This window comes from Apiospora marii, assembly GCF_038362585.1.
Source record: "Apiospora marii strain CBS 49790 chromosome Unknown utg000011l_segment0_segment0, whole genome shotgun sequence".
Lineage (NCBI taxonomy): Eukaryota > Fungi > Ascomycota > Sordariomycetes > Amphisphaeriales > Apiosporaceae > Apiospora > Apiospora marii.
The window spans coordinates 2,449,317-2,472,413 of NW_027117382.1; the positions used below are offsets into that span (position 1 = coordinate 2,449,317).

Genomic DNA, 23,097 nt, shown 5'->3' on the forward strand with positions numbered 1-23,097 from the left:
TTCTGCCCGGGCAGCATCCTTGGGTGGTTCCTGGCCCTACCATGAGTCGTCACATGGCTCGAGCAGTCGCTAGGAAAATGGGTTTGACACAAGCCGTGTGTAGGAAGCGACATGCGTTTGATCCTAATACTATTGACCAACGTAATTGGAAGGGTATCATCAACTAAATATGAGCTATGTACAAACACGCCAGCAGTGTGTGCTTAGGAGCCAATGAATATTGGCGTCCCTATCCCCACCCATCCACCCATCTTTCCTCGTCCCTTGTATTCCCTCCCCTTCGTAAAAGCAGTATAGACAAAGTAGAAAATATGTAAAATCAGCATCCCATTGTTTTGGGCATGCTATATATAGTACTGTGAAGTAGCACCAGGTAATAATAGTGTATCGTATCATGTCCGTAAAAACCGACCGAGGTCATGACAGACGGCCGTGTATCGTGATTAAAGTATAGAAGAAAAATGGCAGGCCGACATGTTGATGGTAATATAGTTGTCTTCCCATCCCTCTGTCTCTGCCCCCTCCCTCCTCCATCATCCCACATCGCAATTGTGCAGTATGAGGCAGGCAGTTAAGTAGAGATAAGTGATGTGACTCAGGGCCATCACTTCCCATTCCGTCTCCTCTTCGTGATGATCAGTTGTTGCTCATAGCGGAGGAGCTTCGTGGCTTCGGAGCTCGCCCATCAACGAATCCACAAGGTCCATCCCGGACTGTTTGTTCCTCGTGTGGTGCTTGCCCTTCGGTACGCTAGATTCGTCTTGCGTAGTGGTTATGGTCTTGGTTCTCGTCAAGTCGGTTGTGGACGCTCGAGGGAAGGCTCGCTCGAGGGATTCGCCCAGCCCACTCTCACTCGAATCGCCACTATTTTTCCGCTCCGAAGTCATTGATGGTCGACTGCTGTCGTAATCACTCAGGCTCGACTCATTCCTCGACTTGTAGCGACTGTTTGGCGTTCCCCAGCGATTCATCAGTTTGTCCATTAATGCTTCTTGAGCTTGCATCCGCCGGCTGATGGACATCAGGGCATCTTCTCCCAAAGTTGACGTCGGAGAACGTGGCGTTGAAGGCATCGAAACATCCGAAACTGATGGTTTATCCATCTTCGACTTGGCATCCTTCTCGGCATCCTCTGGAATCTGCGAGTCGTTGGACGTTTTTACAGACCCGTCGAGGTCGAGCCGGAGTCTTGCCAAGTTGGATGCACTTCGGCCTTTGCGAGGTTGCTTGTCGTTGGCGGCAGGCGTGGCTGCTATCTTTTCCGCAGCTGGCTGGACCCCGTCAAAACCATCGAATGTGGGATCTGTGCTGGAATTGTTGTTGGTGTTGGCGTTGGTGTTGATTTTGGTGGCGTTCTCGGTATTAGTATTGGTGTTGGTTGTTTCCCCAACTCGCGTCGAGGCAGCAGCCTGTCCATAGGTCGATATTCTCTTGGCTTCTGCCTCCTTTTCAACACTAAACTCGCGCATCGACAAGCCAACGCACATGCCATCTCCTTGCATTTCCAACAGCATCCTCGACATGTTCTTCATCAATGGCCCCATTACCCCGGTCCAGGCATCTCCCTTCCGAGACAGCGTTTCGATACGTTGCTCGAGCTCGGGCGTGGACGGGGTTGCGATATCACGTGATTCATCAGCAGTTTCGTCTTCGCGTGAGGCGCTGGTAGGATCGTCTTGGCTGGGGGTATTGGTAGGCCCATCCTCAGTTGTGGTATTGGGAGAAGGCTCGTCGTCGTAGGAGGTATCATGTTCTTCCTGGGTCCTTGGAACGGTGACGACCGTCCTGGCGATCATGCTGGCAATCTCCTCTTCCTTTTGCTGCTTCTCCTTCCGAAGACGTTCCTTGATGTTGGCAAGGCGCTGGGTCGGATTTGGTCTCTCTTCTTCCTCCTCGCTTGATGACGACATATCATCTGCATCCGAGTGTTTCGAAAGTGGAGTGGGCTCCGGCGTGGGTAATCGGACTGGGAGGGGCCGCATTGCGCTTAACCTTCTGTTCATGAATGGCTCGGGCGTTTCTGGAGGTGTAGGCATCCGAGACATGGTATGATCGACTTGCACAGCGGGGGACTCTGTGCGCTCGAGGAGACCTGTGAGCGAGTTTCTCGCGATTCTGACCGACAACGGCCTTTGGCGGGGTTTAGCCTTGACTTTGGCAAGTGGTGATCGATGGTTCGGATCCAAGTTGGCCTGGCCCAAGAACATGTGGGATAGCGGACGTGGTCGTGATGGCGTTGTGCCCCCAGTTCCGGGTTCCAGGTTGGCGACAATAAAGATGGGCGATATTGTGAGATGCTCGGACGAAACTGTGGAGGTCGGGCTTTCTGGGATCTCGTCTGGGATTGTTTCCATCACCATAGTGGAAGATATCGACAACTGGTGACGGAGTGGTCTCGACGGGTTCGCTGATGCTAGGGATGCGGGGGAGGAACCCCCCTGCGTGGAGGGTGCAGATGCAGTGGAATATGTAGAGCATCGTTTCTCATCGGACTCTGTTGGCGGGCTCGGAACAGACGTCAAAGTTTCGTTTGCGAGAGGCGACGGGCCCGAAACGGACGACCTTAGGTGAGAGCGTAATGCACCACCACCACCACTCCCGTTACCACCGGGGAACCAGCCAAGGACAGGCGAATCCACGGATTGGGATATGCGCCGCCTAAAAGCCTGTTCTCCAGATGGAGCTTGAGCCAATCCTCCTTTGTCTTCGCCATGGTTCGTGTCCAGAGCCCAAACCTTGCGTGCTGTTCTGCGTGCCATCCGGCGCTCTAGGAGCGATTGCTGCGCATTTGACTCCTCAACCGCATTTCTTGAGTCGGGGCGCGGAACATCTGCTGCAGCTTGTCTCACAGGCGCTGAACCTTCGGAAGCCGCCGCACCTTGCGCAGAGTTTACTTGTTGGATCTGAGGTAAAACCTTGGCTGGACTTAACCTGGTCTCGTCCGACAAATCGTCGATATCAAGTGATGTGCGGCTGCTGGCAATGTGTCTCCCACTGTCGTCGTTGGCATTGGTGGAATCAATAGTGGTTGTGGTGGTGTCGCTTCTGGCCGATTGCTGGGAAGCTCTGCTGGTTGCCAAGGATTGTTGGTAGGAGTCCGTGGTGATGGTGAGGTCGCTAGCTTTGGAGACCCTTTGCGAGTCGCCAGCAGCAGCAGCAGCAGCGACATCGTAAATGGAATAAACGGAGTCTGGCCTCTCGCGCGCTGTTGCAAATGAAGCAGCAGACTCGGGCCGCCCGAAGGCATCCACGAGGATTGAGGTCGAACCCATGGATTCGCGACGCGCTAATTGGGCAGCGGCCGAGGAAAGCAGCGAGTTGGTTTGATTAGTGGTAGGGGGCATCTGGGGCTGCCCCTGGTCCGCAATGACAGCATTGTGCTGATCAGGTCGTGCAGAGGAATTGGATGCTGGCGCATGCTGCAGGCCGTCGTGACAATCCGGCCGCATCACGATTTCATTGAGTGATGCGGTTGGGAGTAAAGCAGCAGACGACCGAGCCGACGACGACGACGACGCAACTTGTTTATCACTTGTCGCATGGTGGCCGTTAGTGCTAGCAGCAGACGACTTAGATGAGGTGCGAGGTCTGATCGTAGGTGGGGATCCTGGTGGGGACGGAGACGAGGTTATAGTGCCGGTGCTATTGGAGCGGGCAGTGGACGGTCTTGAGCTACTGGGAGGCGAGGGAAACGTTGTTGAGGCTAGCATCTTAGCAAAACCGGGCGACTCAGGAAGCATCTTAGTCTGAGGCACTTGCAGCCCTGATTGGACTGCGAGACTCGCCAACGCCCTGGGAGATTTGCAGGGCGAGTTAGTCGTTGATGTTGCACTTCCCGCTCCGCTAAGGCTAAACCCTTTAGACATCTGCCTTCGGTGGTGTAAAGAGGGTGTTGGCGGCAATGGTGATGTCGGGGATGGCATGGGCCACTGCCGCGTGGGACTGCAACTGCCACCACCACCACCATCTGTGCTGTCGCATTCCTTCGTGCCATTAGAATGTGGCGTTGGTGGTCTACCAGAAGGAGGACTTATTGGATCGGCGCCGGAGACTTCGGATCCTGGCATCAAAGCTTGTCCTGCTTGTGCTGCCGCCGAAGACTCCAGTGCCTTGGCTGCTCGTGTGATTTGTTCAAAAGGTTCCGAGGCCGGGGTCGATCTCAACGACGCAGGTACAGATCCATGGCGCTTGATGATGGACGTGATACTTTCTAGTGCATAGGCCTCGTGGTTACGCTGCTGCTGCAGGCCCCGCTCCGGCTTCCAGGCATTCCTCGGCGTCTTCCGTCCCGCTGCCACTCCTACAGATGAGCTTCGAGAGGGGATGGCAGGTAAAGGGGTCGTGGGACTCATGGTGCCTCGTGACGATGTCCTTCCTGGCCACCCCCCATTGCCATCGTGGCCCGCTGCTGGAGGGGTCGAGTTCCGGGTTATGAGCTGGGTGGGGGCCTTGAAGATTGTTTCTGGGGCCTGGAACCAAGGGCCACTTCCCTCTATGGATATGGGCAGCGAGATCAGAGCATAGGGGTTTCCGTCAGCCGTCGTCTCCAAAGTAACACCGCTCGGCAGGTGTGTCGAGGCTGGCTGGAACTGCTGTGACCTCGACCTCTTGGCCCTTCCGCGCAGCGATTGCCCGGACCAGAGCAGCTTCCTCCCATCCGCTCCACAGAATACCGTGCACTCCTCATCTGCGGATAGGCTGTTTCGAGTTTCGGAGGGTGGCAGCGTCGTACGGAAGAAATCGGCCAAAGCGCGAAGATTGTCTCTCTCGACCACAGCGTCGCGGGCAATATCACGAAATGCCTCTCGGGAGAAGCCAGAGTCGGCCATGTTGGACGTCGACTTGGCGCGAGGCAAGCCGACACGTCGCGGTCCTGCTCTTCCCGTCATGGTGCTCATGACATTTCAAAACCGGTGCTGCTGGTCCAAGTTACGCGGGCGCTGGGTATCTCTGCAACTGGTCCTGTTCCTGTGTGTCGATCCACCCAAGCAAGTAAGTGCCCGTTGAGTGTAGCATAAATCCAACTTTTTGGTGATTTTATTTGGCCCGGGGTATAATGGTTCGTGATATATGAGCAGATCCTCTTCTCGGTTGTGGTACCCTGAATCAGCCCACAAGACCGAGCTACAGCCGGTAAGTAGCCAGACCTGGAGAGAGATATATAGATGTATATCTCGATTGACAGTTCAAAAGAGGATGGTTGACGGCGGTTGGTAGTTGTAAAACGTGGGGGTTAGGACAATTGGTATGTATGCGAGTTGACTGCCAATTCGCAGAGGAAGATAGGCTGGGGAAGGGAAGGGAAAAAAAAAATTGCGCCCAGTCAAGCAAACGACGATGTTGATAGACAGACAACTTTGCCACCAGACCCAAGTAAAGACAAAGGTGTCGGCAAACAACTATAGAAGGGGCAGCAAACGGAGGAGGTTTTGTGTAGTATTGCAGGCGCGCCTGGGGGAGTGGAAGTGGCACGGTAGGTGGACGAAGCGAGAAAAGAAACATGAATCGATCAATACAGCAACGAGCAGAGAGGACGGCCAGCCTCCCTCGGCGGCACGGCTACGATCAACTACTAGGGAGCCCTACTCGATCGCCTAACAAATAAGCAAAAGCTATCCAGATACCCTGGTGGGAATAGTGACGTTCCTTAGCTGGACAAAGCTCAACCAACTGTCAGTCATCACGATAGGTAATGTTGTGATTTCGCCCGGGTCGGATAATAGCATGGCCTGTTGCCCACATAGGCCAGTAAGACGGCGCATCACGCTGCGTAGCTGAACCAGCCGCGTCGTGCTGGGCCGTCCTGTCCCTTCCTCTTTTTTTCCTTTTTATCTCTTGAAGAACCCCGGCGAGTCAAGGATGGCGCACGCGGGGGAAAGGACGAGAGTCAGAGAGCTGGATTGGAAGCATCACATTGGGCGACGAGCCTCTGAGCCACTTGTGCCTGTCACCCAAACGGGCAATAGAATCGAATCGAGGCTGCAGCTCGCAGCAATTGTTCTTTCCCTCAATTTACGATGCAGCTGCTACGAGGTAATTAGCTCGTCCCGCCATGCCGTACACGGCCTAGTCGACAGGGTAGCGACAGGGGCAGCGAGTAAGGATCGACAGGTCGATGCAGGGGCTAAGCAGTGTGCAATCACAAAAAAGAAAGATTTACGGGGACTCCTCTCGGCCCAAAGACAGGATACATCCCTGGGATTGGGAAATAACCCGAGGTTTATTGCTGGGAACTGCTTCCCGGTTGGGAGACAGGCCGAGAAGGAAACTGGCGACAACATCAACAAGACACGCAGTTAATAGGAAGAAGAAAGCATGAGAGGTCGAAGCGGTTTGTCGAGCAGTTACATCGGCAGCGGACACGTCGTTCGCAAGTTCTGCACGACATTCGATATAAATGAGACAATTGGGACGAACTCATGCCTAAAGGCGAACCCCCACCCCCAGCGAGCAATGAGCCAGCCTAGTTTGACAGCTGCCTTAGACACGAGAACCATGGTCCATACGGTACCGGTACCAGCCTATCTGTTTTATTTTCCTAGACCGTACATAAAATGCAATACGACATCTGCCTACACCCAGCAAATGTCATCATGTCAGACGCGTTTCTACAAGGGGATAAGAACAAACGGATGACTGCATAGGGATGCCATGTGGTAGGGTAGCACAGCGTAATCCCGGCAATCATTGTTATTCGGTGGATAACGTCGGGTGTCATACATTGACATAACCCGGTCACAGGCGTTGGTTCCAGTGGAAGTACGGAGTAATACTCAATATTGACACATCAAACACTTACACCAGGCGTCATGAACGATAATGGCCATACAACATCAGACTGCGCTGGCAATTCATCCAAGTCAACTCCGCGGCTGGGCTGATGCAAATGCAAATGCAAACCGTTAATCCAAGAACTGCTTCTTGCGACAAAATGTCTATTTACTATCTGTACACGTCGCGGGGGGTTTCAAAAGACAAATAAACATACACATGATAAGTTGGGAGCTTTTTCCATGCCACCTCGAGACGCCTGACGCTCTGCATATTCTGCACAACCAGGGCATCTGAATGCCTAAATTAATAATTCATCCCAGCTTAGTTCATCTCATTTCCTAACCGCTTGAAAATGGCCGGCTGTGGCGGGATAGGAGGCTGTCCCAATCCCTCTGTGGGTGGTGGTGGTGGAGGCTTCTTCTCGTCCGTGTTCTCGACCTTTCCACCGAAGTACTTGGTGAAGTCGTCCCGGTCGTCAAACGGCCGGGGGCCCAAGAGGCGCACCATGTCGTCTCGGGTCAGGACCTCTTTCGACAGCAGCTCCTCGGCTACGATGCCGACTTCCTTCTTCTTCTCGACCAGGAGATCCTTGCATTGCTTATAGGCCTGGTCGACAATACGCCTGACTTCAGAATCGATCAATTGGGCGGTCGTATCAGCAAAAGGCTTCACCAGTTCATTCTGGTCCTTCTGGAAATGCATAGGCCCGACCTTCTCCGACATGCCCCATTGCGTCACCATAGCAGTCGCCATCCCGGTGACCTTCTTGAAATCATCGCTAGCTCCTGTAGTGACGGTAGTGAAGTGCAGCTCCTCCGAAATGCGGCCACCGAGAGTCATGGCCATGCGATCTAGGAGTTGCTTTTCGCTCATAAGATAAGCGTCTCCTGGTAGATACTGGGCATAGCCGAGGGCACCTTGGCCACGAGGGATGATAGAAACCTTCAAGAGCGGGTCGGCATACTTGAAATACCACCCGCAGATAGCGTGGCCGGCTTCATGGTAGGCCACAGTTCGCTTCTCCTCGGGGTTAAGAACGAGTGACTTGCGTTCCAAACCACCAATGACACGCTCAATGGCCTGCTCGAAGTGCTGCATAGTAATGGTGGGGGCGTTGACTCGGGCAGCTGAGAGATAGGTTAACGTATGCACTACTGTTATCAAGGAACACCTTTGACTTACCAACGAGAGCAGCTTCGTTGACACAGTTTGCGATGTCAGCACCGGCGAAACCGGGTGTTAAAGCTGCGAGTCTACCGCTGAGATACTCCTGCTCCTCGTTGGTCACGACCTTCTTGAGGTACACCTTGAAGATATCTTGTCGACCGGTCATGGTGGGTCTGTCGATGTAGATGTGTCGATCGAATCGGCCGGGTCTCATCAGAGCCTTGTCCAAAACATCGGCTCTGTTGGTACCAGCCAGGACCACAATCTGATCCGTCGTGTTGAAACCGTCCATCTCCGTCAGGATCTGGTTGAGCGTAGCCTCACGTTCGTCATTGCCACCGCCGAATTTGCCGTTTCCTTCAGATCGAGACCGACCAATAGCGTCAATTTCATCGATGAAGATGATACACGGTGTCTGTTTCCGGGCGGTTGCAAACAAGTCTCGGACTCGAGACGCACCAACACCGACGAACATCTCCACAAACTCGGAACCACTGACGCTGAAGAAGGGCACGCCAGACTCGCCAGCCGTCGCCTTGGCCAGCAGAGTCTTACCGGTACCGGGAGGTCCAGAGAGAATGGCACCGCGCGGGATCTTGGCGCCCAATCTTTGGAACTTCTCGGGCTTCTGAAGGAAGCTCACAAACTCCATAATCTCTGCCTTTGCCTCGTTCATACCTGCCACATCGGCAAATTTGACCTTGACTGCTGACTCGACGTTAAAACGCTTGGCCTTGCTCTTACCGAACCCAAACATGCCGCCGCCTGCTCCACCACCGGCACCGCGCCGCGACATCCAGTAAAGCAGACCGACAAATAATAGCGTAGGTCCGAAGGCTCCGAAAAGGCTCATGAAGGTGCTATCTCCGACGTAGCTAACGGGGATCCTATCGGATGGAGAGGATGCCCAGCTCTTCCTGCGCCTCGTCCAGATGCCTCTCGAAGACGTCGGCAGAGCCAATAGAGAAGTAGTAGCTGAAGCCTGGCCGCGTAGCCACCGAGTCAGGGTACATTGAAGCAGTCGCCTCCTTGTTTAGCTCCACGCGGACACGCCGACCGACAACCACCAGCTTGTCCACCAGACCCTTCTCGAGGAAGTTCTTGCGAAGCTCTTGCCAGGTGATCTCGCGCGAGCTTTCGTCAAACATGGAATTGTATAACCAGTAGGCAACAACGGTGGCGATAATAGTGGTAAGCCAGTCGTTGCTCCTCAGGGGGTTGCTATCGGGTCCTGGCGGAGGCGATGATTCCTTCTTTTGCTGTGATGATTCAGAGGTCTTGCCGTCTTCCGATTTTGATTCCTCCTTCGGCGCGCTGTCGGGGGTTTTGGCGTTGAACATGCCATCCGCGGGCTTCCTGCCCTCCTTTTCGGCCTTCTCGACCTCGATGATGCGATCGGCCAGCTGCGACGCAACGGTGTTCAACGACGTGAGGAGCTTGTAGCTATCTTGCAGCGAGAATTCGCCCTGGAGCTTCTTCTGGACCAGGTCACGAAGCTCGATGGGAACGCCGGTCTTCTGGAGCATGTCGACCACGTCCTTGGAGCTCTTGCCGTTGTAGGTAATGCTCCACCATTTGCCGCCATCGTCGCTCAACCTGCTGAGCTCGGCGAACTCGGCTTGGGTGAGGTGAACCCATCCGGCGGGCAGTTCGTACTTGGTGGCGCCATCCTCGGTTTTGGATGCTTCGGTCTCTGCCTCGGCGGGACCGGGTGACGACGAACTCTTGACCTCGGGCTGCTCCTTCTTGGAGCTGTCGTTTTCGGGCTCCGGAGTCTGCTTCGGCTGGTTGTTCTTATCTCCGGAGTAGTATCGGGGGTGCTGCTGGAGGCGCAAGTGCTGCGACGCCCAGAGCGAGGGCACAATGGGGGAGACCCGAGCTATCCTCGACGTGGTCGACCGCGTATACGCGCTCAGCGAGGATCTTGAAAGGTGCGCGAGGCTAGTCGACCGCCGTAGGAAGCTTGACATGACGGGCAAAGTCGATAGCGAGCGCTTCGCTTCGACCGGGTGTGTTGGCGGCTAGAAAGTTTGGATCGGAGGTAATGTCGAACAGTGAGGTTTGTGATACCTTACGAAAAGGCAGAAAATACCATACTGGGAAATAACCGTCAGGGCCTTATGGGTGTGTACAGCAGTGACGAAAACTTACCAAGCATAAGCACTCGCCCGGATTATCGACTCATCCTTTGGTGGCTCAAGCTAGATCAAGCCATCATCATACTTGCTGCTAACCAACTGTGGCTTAGCCTCCGGGATGCGGCTAACCTATCCACGTGACCCCACTATTTCCTCTCGAATTGACTCGAGGTCGTTCAAGATTGCACGGAATTAACGTTCTCTTCGGTTTTAGTTTTAATAATTATTAAGTTGTTTCCTATCTTGAGAACTTGGTTGATGATGCAAGGTCATCATACGAGTCCGTTTCTATGGGCTCAATGCTCAGTGCCGGGTGCTCACGGCGGGTCAAGTCAAGGTGGGATAAATAGCGTCGGGCTGGGGTCCAACAGTGGGATGGATGGCCTACGCCGACAGGCGGCCGGGCCTCTGAGCAAGGCATCTTCACCGCTCTACAAATACAGCTTCACTTCGTACTATGTCCCCAGATACTAGTTGCTGTCCCAAAAACGTGCACATGACAGATAAGTAGGCACCGAGGGGGGTAAAATAACATATGATCTCAGTTGTTTATCATATAATTCGTATCGTTATTCATATCATTATTTCATTAAGTCATGACCCTCCCAAGAAAAGCCGTTTCCCACATCAATCTATGTACACAACTACCTGTAGGTAACAATTGCTAGGCTAGGTAGGTGATGGTGTAGGTGCCTGTTAATAATAAAACTGTCCTGCCAAACTTGCTTGTACACGTGCTTTACTCCCACCTCTGCCACTCCCGCTGCAATCTGTACATCTCCCCATCGCACCACTCGGGCCCCAGGACGTTCCGGTCCAGCCCCGCCATCTTGGTGTAGATATCCTGCTCCTTGGCTCGGCGCTCGCGGACCTTGGCCTCGAAGTACCACAGGTCCCGCTTGCGCACCGCCTTCTGGAACGCGCTGCGCATCCGCGGCGAGTAGAGCTGGCACGCGGCGCTCGCCAGCGCCTGCGGCTTGTGCAAAAAGTTGCCCTGCACGCCCGAGTCGTCGCGCTCCAGCTCCGGCATGACCACCTCGTTGAAGCACTCCTGGCATACCGTCACCTCAGGGATGGACCGCATGGTGTACCACTTGCGATTCGACACGGGCCGGCCGTACGTGCATTCGTCCGTGTAGGATATCTCGCGGACTTTGTCCGCCAATATCCGCATGTCAGGCGCCCTGTTGGCCGCCAAGGCCTGGTCGGAGACCGTCTCCATTGCGTCAAAGTAGAGCATGAAACGCTTTCGGGCTCCATTGTAACCGACATTGTGCATGTCACAAACTCCTCGGGTAGACTCGGCCGGTGAGTCCATCGGAATAAAGACGCCAAAAAGATTGGGCAACAGGGCCTCAACCGTCTTGGCACAGCTGAGGCAAATGTTGAACTTCCGAACTGGTCTCTGAGTGGCAGGATCCTTGATGGTGTGCCAGAATCGATAATCTTCCACAGGTCCTGTACAAGGCTGGTTGTTGGCTGCGACAGTCGCTATGCCATGGAATAGCCTCAGATCCGGCTTATTGTATTTGTGCGTCAACAGCCAGGCGATATGGTACCACTCCGATGTCCCAAAGTCACATTTGAGAGGACGCTCAAGTGAGCGGAAGGGTGCTGGGACGAAGAGATGTCTGAATCTGGTATTCTCGAATGCAGACTGATAGCAGGATGGACATATGTTGAAGTTGTTACATCGTGGCAGAGTAAGCCAGTCAAGATGGCCAGCTTCCTCTCTCATTCTGGGGCAATCTGGAAGATCTGGCAGTTCGCCACGACTGATATCTTCAGAGAACCGGCGGTAAGAAGTTGCCGACGCGGCCAGATGTGCAGCTTCCTGGGCAGGATCAAACTTGGCCGGCTGCCACGCCTGCTTCGACGGGAACGAAACTGCAACCGGAGAAGAAGGCGATATAGATCGGGTGTCTGCGACAGAGTGGATGCTAGGAGCCTTCGAGCCCGGGTTTGAACCTCTCTTGGTTGGAGAGTCTAATGCCGATCCCGTAATACCGGTGATAACTGGAAATGCCGGAAAAGCGGCAGTGCTGGCGGCCGAACGGGCCGTCGAAGCCCGAGATAAGGGTCGTTCAGGAGAGTCGTTGGTAAGGGTATAGCTCCTGTCTGACGTCCTGCCATCCCTGGTGGCTGGAAATGTTGCACTGCGGGAGTTTGGCGACGGTGGGCCCCCGTTCCGGTCACGAAAGAGATCACTCTGCGAGGCTCTGGGCGATGCAAGTGGGGAGCTCGGTTTAGAAATCCGCCCAACAGCAGAACGTGACTCTGTCGGGGTAGCCAAGTAACCGTTGCGATCATCGTGAATTACCGACTTGCGGCGGCGCCGGCGTTCGTCACGCCGTCTCTCGTCTTCTCCAGCGAAGCCGCGATCTTCAGGGTGTAAAGAAGAAGAGTACCGGTCCTCTTTCGGGCGCCGGTCGTCACCGTACGCCGATGGTTCTCGCGTACTCCGAAAACTCGGGGCACGTGGCTTAAGGGATTCTCTCTCAGGTTGAGGCTGCGGGGGTGATGGGCTCTTCCGGTCAGACCGGGACGGAGGTGCTTCTGAGTAGTTGCGGCCCTGGCCGTAATGATCATGGGACGTCCTCCGCGTGGCTCTGGGCACGTCAATTGCAGAATGCCGCTTTGTCATCGATGGGCTCGTTGCGCTCAACCTTCCACCGTCATCGACAGGCTTTCTCTGGTTGGGTAGGACTTTCCCATATTGCGAGTCTTCGGGCTGCATGGACTTGTTACGCCTGTGGTGTGAGCTCGGGGCGGCCGACCCGCTGTAGTCATAATAGGCTCTATCTCTACCCTTGGTAGAATGCTTAATGATGTCTGGTGACAACATGGAATCGGCAGTGGCGAGGTTTCGAGAACTGCGCCGAGGAGAGAAGTAGTCTTCCTCCCGCTGACTGCTGCCAGTAGCAGATCGAGCTCGGCTTACGCCTCGAGACCGCTCTTCGGGCCGTCCGTCATGGTCGAAGTCTGTCACTATTGACGGTAGGTTCTCGAGCCGACTCCGTCGCCGCTCCCGGGTTGGGCGTCTGTCCCGCTCGTCACGTTCGTCACGTCCGTCACGGTCGGACTTGTGACTAGCTTCTGTGACTTCCGGCGAGAGCGAGTCATACTTGCGCCGCGTGTTTGCCTCGTATGACGGCTTCTCATCCGCCTGGGGTGACTTTGGCGCAGCTTCCTTCTTTGTTGGTGACTTCTGGTCCGATTTGGTCCCCGCGGGCGGCAACGGGACGTCGTCCGAAGTTGTGGCCGACTCGGGCACAATCACGAAACGACGTTCCGGGTTGTGCTCGTGAACGACTTGAAGAATCGGGTGCTGCTCTACATCCCCGCGGTGTGGGGGCTCCTCTGCCGGGCTGGCGGTAACAACAGAGCCATGCTCTTTGGCCAACGAGTCCGCCTCGTCCTCGACGATGGGTGCAGGGGGGTGTTCACGAACCAAATTGGCGGAACTATACCTGCCAAGAGAAGGCGTGTCGTATTTCGTGCGCGGAATCGCTCTGTAGTCGTCGTACGTGTAGGAAGGGGTCTGCGCTGCAGCGGCACTGTCGTGTCGTGACATACAAAGTCAGCCTGCCCCGCAGAAGCTCTGGAGCCAAGTGCAACACTTTTGGGAAGGGCGACTTACAACCTAGGGTCTGGGTTTTTAGATCGAGTATTCGGCCAATACCCGTCTCGCAGCAAAGAGTTGATATTGACGCCGCCAACCATGTTCGTCTAATGAGGCAAGAGATAAAAGAAGGGAGGGAGACCGGCGGTCTCTCAGGACATTATAACCAGGCGTCAACGATGCAGCTTCGGGCGCCCGGCTTCGCAGCCTTGCTGACGCTCTGCGTTTAGCTCTGGGCGAATCCTTTCAGCTGCCCCTTCACCACTCGCTTCCTCTCGCTGGCTTGATTGTAGTTGTTATTGCTGTATAAGGCAGGCAGGCAAACAGGCAAGTGGAAGCAAAAATGACCCGGACAATCGACAGAAAAACAAAAGTGACGGTTTAACGAGAACAACAGCGAGCTCGGCCTTTGAAGAAGGAAACAGGATATGCCTGGATCAGCGATGTCTCGGTGGAGTCGGGATCCTACACGGGAGAGGCAAGAGGGTGTATGGGGCCTCGATTGTTGACTTCGGCTTCCAGAAGTCGTGAACGGGGGGGGTTCATAAGAGGCAATGCCCTCTCTTCGCCTCCCGCTCATTGGGTCGGCCTACATATAAGCTAGTCTCACTTGGCTTCCTCGGTCACGTAATGAATTGTGATACACCACCTACGACTTACTGTTGGCGAGAGAGAGGAGACTTGGAGACTCTATGTCTGGTCGGCTATTCTCTTCCAATGGAGTTGGGTACCTAGCCTACCTCGAATCAGAAACATACGGGCCGCACGAGATGGCCCATTGTGGCACTGCGCATCAGATGCAGCTGCTTGGAAGCACAGCGTACGTGGCGCTAAATGCAGACTTGCTAGGTACCTTCTGCTTCAAATTGGTCGAGATCAGAAAAAGAAAGAAAAAACGCTGCCCAGGGTGGAGAAGGTGACAACGGACACCGCCGCACGCTGATGCCGACACTACTGTACGGGATTGGATCGTAGCGGTTTTTGGCGGGCGGCCTAAGCCTCTCTCTTCCCACATAATCCCACGCCCGTCCCAATAACCTCGTATGTATGCACTGGCAGTGCTGGCGCATACATTCCAGCAGACGGGTCATATACCTACCTCTTAAGCTACCTAAGCTACCTGCCTGCATGCAGTTAGTAGGTGTAGGCCATGTATGCATGGAACGCAAGGCGTGGGCTAGAATCCAGATGCAAGTACCGCGATAACCCCCCCCAAGCTGTGCTATGACATGGGATATCTCGAATTTACCCCTCGGTGTCTCTCCTGTCCCCATGTGGCTGCATATGGCCGCGTATGGAATTCCCCCCTCCACAACCAATTTTATTATGGATGACTACTCCCATCTTCGATCGAAGAATCTAGGGGGGGGGGATCCGCGGCACCAGCCCAGTCGTCATATTCGGACGAAGCTGACAGCAACGCGCAGCAAGGGAAGCGCGACAGCCCGCTAGCCTCGCGACTTGATTCCCTCTTGGCGCCAGCCAACAAGCGCAACATTCCCAAGGTCTGTCTGGTGTCCCACCTCAGGTCTGACACCCAGGCATGAACGGGGCGTCAAGGCGGGAGTGGAGGGGACGTCAGCCGGGTGCTTGACGAAGGTTGTACAACCCAACGGCGCCTCCAACGCCCGCCCGGCATTGGGGGGGGGGAAACCCAATTCGGATACTTCTTTATTAAATTGCGAGCAGGATCAGAACTACGCGGAAAGGCACAGCATACAATGTGCAAAGGAGGTCCCATCCCGACAGACCATGCTTTTCTTTTTGTCTTTGCTACCTTAATGTAAGAGCAAATCGTGGGGGGACGATCACCCCATCCCGCTTACAGAGGTGATCAACGACTTTGAAAAAGCGGTCGGCCGTTATCACGGGAGACAAGACCGTTCAACTGCATTACAAACGCCGCATACGAAAGAATCACATCCGCCCTAGTTGCTGCCGGTAGGCCATGAAGGTCGGAGAATTTCAGCGTGCATGAGCACAAGCAAAGTTCAGAGACTCTCTCCACTGTTTCGATAACAACTGCCATAGAGAGCGCCTTGTCAAGGAGGCTATGAAGTCATCTCTGCAATGCAACGATAACCTGTGATTGGCTTACATAGCTCCGGATGCCATCCAGTACGTATCGCGTATGTATGTGATGATGTGTGTATGCCTAGGCTGGGCAAAGCTTTTCACAGCTCATCTAAACTGATATGTCCGTTTCTGTCGTCTAACCACCCCTGTATATCAATGGTCGCTGATGGAGCTGGGAGAGTGTGCAACATGGCACCTGTGCGACCCTTCTGCATACCGGAGTGTGTCAAGCATGTGCGATGGCTGATGTGTGTGCTGTGTTGCTACCCAAATGAAGTCGCACGGAAAGAGTTGAATCATGCCGATTCTGATAGCATCGAATGACAGACCGACATGGCACATGTAAGTATGGACGATATCATGAGATTTCGAAGATCTCGCGCCGCGACAGTTCTGCATCGGATACCGTGTTGCATACTTGTTGTCCATCGCGGAGCGCTCCGAGCCACGCCACACGGGAGAACTGATCTCCCGCATGGTTCGCCGCGCACGTACAGGAGGACGGTTCCTCTCCCCCCAACAAGCCGACTCGTCCATCCACCAGGACGGGATCCGACGCCCTTGAGCACACGCAAAATCGAAAAGTGCATCAGATACCACCATCCATCGGATAGTGATGCGAGGCTGAAAGGCTCATTTCATACACTCGGTGTCAGGCCATCTAAAAGCCGCGTAACCCAGACCTCGAGTAGTAAAACGGTCATGCCGAACCTCGGCGGCGACAAGCCCCCAATAGTATTACCAGACCGCTGGCCACTGCGAAGAATTGGCGGACTGTCAATACATGTTGTATGATACACCAGCGTCACTGACCGGTGCTTCTTCCGTGGACTTCTGTAGTGATGCACAGACAACTTGGGGAAAGGAGAGGCAACTTCTTCTCGCTTGAGATATACCCGGAGAGGCAACCACGTCAACTCGGGGTGTGTGTTTCACAGTTAATGTCACCGGTCTCCGCCATCTTCAGAAGAGAGAAGACCGCCGTGTTGGTCATGAGTCCCGGGTCGCACTCACGAAGAGCGTTGCTAGAGAATCGGAGGAGGCAGAAAGGCAAGTTTCGCCCGGAAAGTAGGCTACCTCGTCGCGTGCTGACCGTGCTGCAGCGAGTATTGGCAAGATGAACAGGTGGGAAAGTGGTAGTGCCTGCGGGATTCCGCAGACGCACAGTTTTGAAACGGTCAGGAAATGTTTGCTTCTTCCAGAGCTTCCAATATCGGAGATGGCCATGACCGAGGCGAGAAGGACCAGTCCATACCATCTCACATCCCGGTCCTCCCACAAGCCGTCTTATTCTGCTGGCTGGCACATGCCTATTCTTGGCACTCAGCTGGTGTTCCTGTAACATATTTGGCAGGCGAACATCTCACCGCCACCAATTGACGGCGGCGTGGTTGTGCTCACTTGGCAGCCAAAGGCAAACGGGAGATTAGTGAGCACAACGACGATGATCATTCAGCACTGCTGACTGCCGGCAAGACAGCTTAGGGGCTCCTTAACGAGCCTTACAGGAATTAGCCATACTCGGTTCGGTTGCGAGCGGTCGAGGCCGCCTTACCAGTTTGCCGTTCTCCAGACAGGAGCTCCTCCTCTGTCGGTAGCTGACAGCGGAAAAAAGTTTGGTAATACCTACTATCCAGAGTACAGCACCAAACTTGGGCGCAAGGCGACGTACCCACCCAGCTGACCAACCCTGAGGGTGATGACACAGCAAACGGTTGTGGAATCGTCTTCGATGGGTCCTAAACAAACTCAAGGCCGCCTGGAGACTCAAAGATATCCCCAGTTGCTCGGGGCATGTCCGTACCGATAACCGCGGTGGCCACTTTGGCTTCATCGCCTCGAGTGTGTGGGTAGCAGCAAGCTGGCCCATGACACGTCCAAAACAGGCCTGCCCGTTCCAAATCTCGCAATGTGTCATATTCGTCGACAGGGACGCGCAAGCACAGCTCGACGAAGGACTCTGCGGCGCCTGTCCAGGCCAACAGTTCGCCCACCACACCCACGCCAGTAAGGGCCAGCCATTGGGGATAGTAGGCCGGTTTTGGCTAGCTTCTGCCGCTTCAAGTAATGAAGGGCTTCTAATCCGGTCTGCAATATTATGATCCAGGGCAAGATTGTCGTTTAGCTTGCACGTAGTGTACAGCATACCCATTGTCAGGCCGTCTCCAAGGAGAGAGGTCGGTCTGCAGCTAATGGAAGACACACTTAGGCGCGCATAAGGGTGCCAGCAGCGCCAGTCTACTACTGCAGTTTCAAGGTCGTCGGGTACTATGCATACGGATTTGCCTGCATGTACGTATGCTAGACTATCTCGTGGGTACAGGCGAACCTGCCTATGCAGGTAGCATGCAGCGATGCCGGCTCCGGACATCATGTAGCAGGTTCTGGCCCCTACTAGTAGATTGCTATGTTGCCATGACTCCAAAGTAGCAGCCTGTTCGCCTGCCTCACGCCCAGGTTGCGAGCCAAAATGATCCCAGAGATAACACAGCAGATCCCCAGGAGAGGGCACGCACTTCGCGAGTATCTTAAGATATTGGTGATGATAGAGCCACCTTGCACATCTGCGGACTGCATTTATATATTAATTTTTCTCTGCGGTTGATCCTCAACCCGATCCTTAACCGGACTTGGTTGGGCGTCACCTGAAGCCGTAGCCGTAACTAGCCAACGAGGTACTGTTCGATATCCTTGTCTTCATCGTCATCCTGGAGATCCTGCAGTCTCTTCTCCTCCGCATCGATCATCTTCTTCAGCATGGTTCGCTGTCGCTTGCGGGCCTTCTTGCCCCACTCCGTTGCGGATGCTTGGGTGCCCGTGGCCTCTTCGTCGTCGCTGGCGTCGGGTATCTCCTCCTTGACGCCTCGGAGCTCGTTCGGGCTGATCTTGCCGTGTTCGTCGCTCTGCTCGATTCCCTTCCCGAACTGCTTCTCCTGGGCCTTGGCGCCGAGCTGCATCAGGTACGGCCGGATGAGGAGGTAACCACAGACAATTATGACTACTCTAAGCCACATAATTGTGTCCATGCCATCTGTATGTGCAAAGTATGCGTTAGCACACCGTTTTCTCTCCCAATATACCCAGGGCAGCGGGTATTGCCATATGGTGAATGCATCAGGTGGGCAGAAATGTTCAAGCCGTGTCCCGAGATACGGAAGTGGTTCTTGGTTCACGTACCAAACGAAGCTTTTGTGTTGTTAACCAATCGCTGGCCGGCTATCCCGAAGATGCCGAAAAGCTTCTGTACCGAGTCGCCAAGGTGGGCGATGAGCTCCTGGAGTTCAGCCATGATGATTTATGTTGCGTATACGTTAAGAGTGTTGTAAGGTCGCCCGAACGGCCTGCCAGATGTGATGCGATGTCGTGAATGGAATATATACGGGAGGATAGAAGAATAGAGCACGAAAAGTGCTACCGGGTAGAATTATCAATGGCAGCAATTGCTGGTGCAGAAATGAGTTCTACGATGGCCTCGGAAGAACGTAATGAACAAACCTCGACCCAATGAGGGACAAAAACAAATACAAACTTTTATGGCGCACGGAGACAGCAGCTGCGACTCGACAGCGACTGCCGGAGTGTCCGCGATTTTTGCGCGTTAACACTCATTGACTGCTCATTGGAACACCAGATTTAGGGGCCCTGGAGATGCCCCCACTTCACGCACCCCGAGCCTAGAACACTGCGCTGCGATAACGCGACGCCAACCGTGACAATCCAGCATCGCCAATTCAACTGCAACCTACACAGTTAGGTATCCAGGTGCGCTGTGTCCCTCGACATGGCTGATGCAAATCAAGAGGAGGTTCGTCTAGAGAGCGCACGGGTAGCCATCAAGATTGGTTATCATTTGCTAACCAGTCTTTCAACAGCGTCTCAAGCAGGCCCTGTGGTTCGCTGTAGGCAAGATAGCCGACGAGGAGTCTCTCCGCAGAAATCGAAATGTAACTCCTCAATTTATCGGCGCCCTGATGGATCTGGTATGGACGCAAATCGGTATGATTATCTTCCCGGAATAACACTCATACTCATATTCATACGCACCAAACATATCACTGACAATTTCTTTAGAGGCCGTAGCTCAGGACCTGGAGAGCTTCAGTCGTCATGCTGGGCGATCAACCATCACAACTGATGACGTATTGCTGCTCGCGCGTCGGAATGAGGACTTGCATGGTATCATCAAGGACTCAATCGATAAGGAGAAAGCTGCCAAGGCCAAGTCCAAGGCGAGACGATGAGAATTCGCTACGAGGGAGAATTCCTTGTAAGAAGAAGAGCGCATTGAGACCTTTATTGGAGTTGTTGGGAATTGGTTGGCGTTCAGGCAATGCCCATGGGAGCTCCAAAGAATGAATAATTTGAGTTACTGGGGACAAACTCCTAACTTCACGAACCTGCAGTTTCCGGGGGTTTCTCAGCAAAGCAGGCGTAAGCGTAAGCGCTTCATATACCAGCAATTTGCGTGTTTCTTGTCTCACTTAAACGATATATCGGTGGCCCGGCTCAGTATGTCACTCGTATAGAACAGAGCTCGAGGCAAAACCACGACTTAACACGTTTGAGCTTTAGTGCAGTACTATATATGAAGCTCATCCCCTAGAAAAATGTAGAGTAGAAAATCATGCCTTATCATTATATATAACGAGTCACTCCTGGTAAAGCTGGCCTTTTGATTGTGCATTATTCGTCACTTAGACCATGTGTTAAACGGGCTCATCAGCTTAACAGGATCATGACGCAAGTTTTGAGACGTGACATAACTACACAACAACGCTCTCACCCCCATCGACACGATCATATCGTCACACATAGAGACGATAAAAGCCGTTACGTTAGTCTGGCTTAGCACGATTATAGTCAAGATTCACCAGGCACCGACGCGCCGGGAAGATCTAGATGCGCGCTGGTGCGGCTTGGATGACGACTATCCTGTATTAGTAACTACGTAAACCGTGAATGATACCACTGCCCGTGATGCAATTCTATGCCGCCTATGCATGGTTGAATGCTTTGTGGATTTGGTATGCTTTCGGAAGAAACAGGAATTCTAGCTTCAATAGCTGTCAACGCTACGTTGCTTCCAGTGTTACTAGACATTAGCTCGATAAGGACGTTCCTGTTGAAAGCGATTGAATGATGCCCACGTAACTATTTTATACAATTATACAATAATGGCAGTAGATCTGAGCGCGGAAGGGGCGGGTAGGCAAGATACCAAGCGGTCGCAGGAATAAACCGTCTTGATTATTGCACTTACTCCAGGTTATAACAATGGAATAAACGAGCACTGCAGTAATAATTATAATACTCCGTAGAATAGCTTGTCCGAACCTAGGAGACTTGACCAGTTTATTCCCGCAGGAGCTTGATACTACCTACAAGTGTACCAGATCCGATTTCCCCATAGGTGAGTGCGGGATGCGGGCGGCAGTCGACACTGCATGTAAACGGTCTGGAAGAGCCGATTGTGCGTGATGGAGTGCGGCACGCATTCCGGCTCAACCCAGACCAACCCAACCCATCACTTATCTTTTCTCCGCGTCGACGCAACCAGAATTAGACATGCCAACCGGGAAGAAGCGAAGGTTGTTGAACTGGGGTTTCATGGTGATGACACCACCAAGGTCCACAGCCCCCAAAGTGTGAGTGAAAGCGTGTGAGCTGAGTGGCTTAAGTGCCTTGCGTGGCTCATGCGGCTGAGCCTGCATGGGATTTCCAGAGCTGCTTGCGGGTACCTAGCGGGTATTCAGCATTCTTATGCCGGCACTTGTCCCATTTGTGCAGGAGTTGGAGCGATTGGGTTTGCGGGTGATACTGCTGAAGAAAGATTCAAAGAAGGACCCTTTTGCTTGGCGCCCAGGCGATCGTTGAAACGGGTGGAGAGGGTCTACGTCAATGGTGGCGGTTGGGAGGTTGGCTACCTCAAACTGCTCTCTCACAGCAAGCTGGTCAGGTGTTAGGTCTCGGCAGTGCCCAGCCATTACACCCCGACGATTCGTCATTCCCTCTTCATCATCCTCCACTATTGAAGACTAACAGGGTTGATCTGTAAGGCTTTGGAAGCTTAGCAGCGCACTAAAGCTACGTCAATACTGGCCAAGCCTCACTGATACGCATCCGTCTACCCGCAAACTTGGAAAAGATCGATGTTTGGGTATTACTCTCGCATCTATTAAGGCTTCCCCTTCCCCCCGTGATACTCCCACGATTCTAGTTCCAAAATTATCTAAAGTTTGTCCATACCCTACTGTGCTATTCTGTCTGCAACCTCGCGCCCGCTCCATTATCACCATCACACAGACAGCTGTCATACCTACGTGCCGAAGCCACCCACCATCATGGGAGCAAAAAGTGGCATCGCGCTTAAATCACTGCAGTGGTTTATCCGCGGTATCCAGTTCTGCTGCACGGCATTGATTCTGTCGCTGTTCAGTTACTTCCTGGCGGCTCTCCACAACCACAGCATCCCCATCCCGACATGGGTCCGTGCAGTTGAGGGTATCTCGGGCGCTGGTGTGTTATACACACTCGCCGGCCTGCTGCTTCTGTGCTGCCTCGCTGGACACCCAGTCACCTCGTTTATCGCCATCTTGCTCGATGTCGCCTTTATCGGAGCTTTCATCTACGTTGCCGTCGCCAACCGCGGTGGAGCCAGCTCGTGCAACAACACACCGAACACGCCTTTCGGCACCGGCCCCTCCGGCAACTACCCGAACAGTATGAGGGATGGCTTCACCAAGCTGCCAACATTTGGAACTGCGTGCCGAATGGAGACTGCTTGCTTAGCCGTCGCCATCGTTGCGATTGTAAGTTAACTGATCACCTGAAGTAAAACTTTGCTCTGGTTGCTGATTGGTATCCCAGGTCTTCTTCATCTTTTCAATCCTGGTCGAGATTGTGCTGGTGCGCCACCGACGTAAGGAGGCTCGTTTCGGTCCTAGCCCGGCCAATAACTACACGTCTGGTTACGGCAAGCGCGGCAAGTTCATGGGTCTGTTTAAGCGCCGCGGAACGGCTGCGACTCAGGACGACCCCAACGCTCTTCCTATGCACACCACTCCCAACCAGGTGCGCCAGAGCTACAACACCGAGTCGACTGCTGTCGGCCACGAGCCCGCCGGATACCCCAAGCACACCGAAGCCGGTTACGGCGGTCAGCATGAGGGCCACACCGCGTATCCCGAGTCTGGGGTGGCCGGCAATACCCCCCACCTCAACCCTCACACCAACCCCGGTTATGCCCACAACACACCTCAGCACAACAGCAACTTCAGCACTGGGTACGCTCGCTAAGGGATAGTTTCTCAAACGTGTAAC

General features: G+C 53.9%; 8 protein-coding genes across 8 annotated transcripts; 3 read left to right on the plus strand and 5 right to left on the minus strand.

Annotated features, from left to right (window-relative positions):
* Positions 1-647: 647 nt before the first annotated feature.
* On the minus strand, positions 648-4,889 carry PG985_013844 (uncharacterized protein; the record flags this gene model as incomplete). The annotated part of the gene is made up of 1 exon (XM_066833610.1): positions 648-4,889. The coding sequence occupies one exon, from the start codon at positions 4,887-4,889 to the stop codon at positions 648-650; it is 4,242 nt and encodes a 1,413-aa protein (XP_066678350.1).
* Positions 4,890-7,095: 2,206 nt separating this feature from the next.
* PG985_013845 (ATP-dependent metallopeptidase HflB) lies at positions 7,096-8,794 on the minus strand (the record flags this gene model as incomplete). Its single annotated transcript, XM_066833611.1, has 2 exons — positions 7,096-7,901; positions 7,957-8,794. 2 exons carry the CDS (start codon positions 8,792-8,794, stop codon positions 7,096-7,098), a joined length of 1,644 nt encoding a protein of 547 aa, XP_066678351.1.
* Positions 8,795-8,828: 34 nt separating this feature from the next.
* Positions 8,829-9,911, minus strand: PG985_013846 (AFG3 family protein; the record flags this gene model as incomplete). The annotated part of the gene is made up of 1 exon (XM_066833612.1): positions 8,829-9,911. The coding sequence occupies one exon, from the start codon at positions 9,909-9,911 to the stop codon at positions 8,829-8,831; it is 1,083 nt and encodes a 360-aa protein (XP_066678352.1).
* Positions 9,912-10,818: 907 nt separating this feature from the next.
* PG985_013847 (uncharacterized protein) lies at positions 10,819-13,802 on the minus strand (the record flags this gene model as incomplete). Its single annotated transcript, XM_066833613.1, has 2 exons — positions 10,819-13,636; positions 13,720-13,802. The coding sequence occupies 2 exons, from the start codon at positions 13,800-13,802 to the stop codon at positions 10,819-10,821; spliced, it is 2,901 nt and encodes a 966-aa protein (XP_066678353.1).
* A 2,308-nt stretch (positions 13,803-16,110) lies between these two features.
* PG985_013848 (uncharacterized protein) lies at positions 16,111-16,342 on the plus strand (the record flags this gene model as incomplete). Its single annotated transcript, XM_066833614.1, has 2 exons — positions 16,111-16,119; positions 16,169-16,342. The coding sequence occupies 2 exons, from the start codon at positions 16,111-16,113 to the stop codon at positions 16,340-16,342; spliced, it is 183 nt and encodes a 60-aa protein (XP_066678354.1).
* A 2,098-nt stretch (positions 16,343-18,440) lies between these two features.
* On the minus strand, positions 18,441-19,066 carry PG985_013849 (uncharacterized protein; the record flags this gene model as incomplete). Its single annotated transcript, XM_066833615.1, has 2 exons — positions 18,441-18,808; positions 18,955-19,066. The coding sequence occupies 2 exons, from the start codon at positions 19,064-19,066 to the stop codon at positions 18,441-18,443; spliced, it is 480 nt and encodes a 159-aa protein (XP_066678355.1).
* Positions 19,067-19,558: 492 nt separating this feature from the next.
* On the plus strand, positions 19,559-20,018 carry PG985_013850 (uncharacterized protein; the record flags this gene model as incomplete). The annotated part of the gene is made up of 3 exons (XM_066833616.1): positions 19,559-19,582; positions 19,650-19,773; positions 19,849-20,018. The coding sequence occupies 3 exons, from the start codon at positions 19,559-19,561 to the stop codon at positions 20,016-20,018; spliced, it is 318 nt and encodes a 105-aa protein (XP_066678356.1).
* Positions 20,019-22,118: 2,100 nt separating this feature from the next.
* On the plus strand, positions 22,119-23,073 carry PG985_013851 (uncharacterized protein; the record flags this gene model as incomplete). The annotated part of the gene is made up of 2 exons (XM_066833617.1): positions 22,119-22,586; positions 22,645-23,073. 2 exons carry the CDS (start codon positions 22,119-22,121, stop codon positions 23,071-23,073), a joined length of 897 nt encoding a protein of 298 aa, XP_066678357.1.
* Positions 23,074-23,097: the final 24 nt, after the last annotated feature.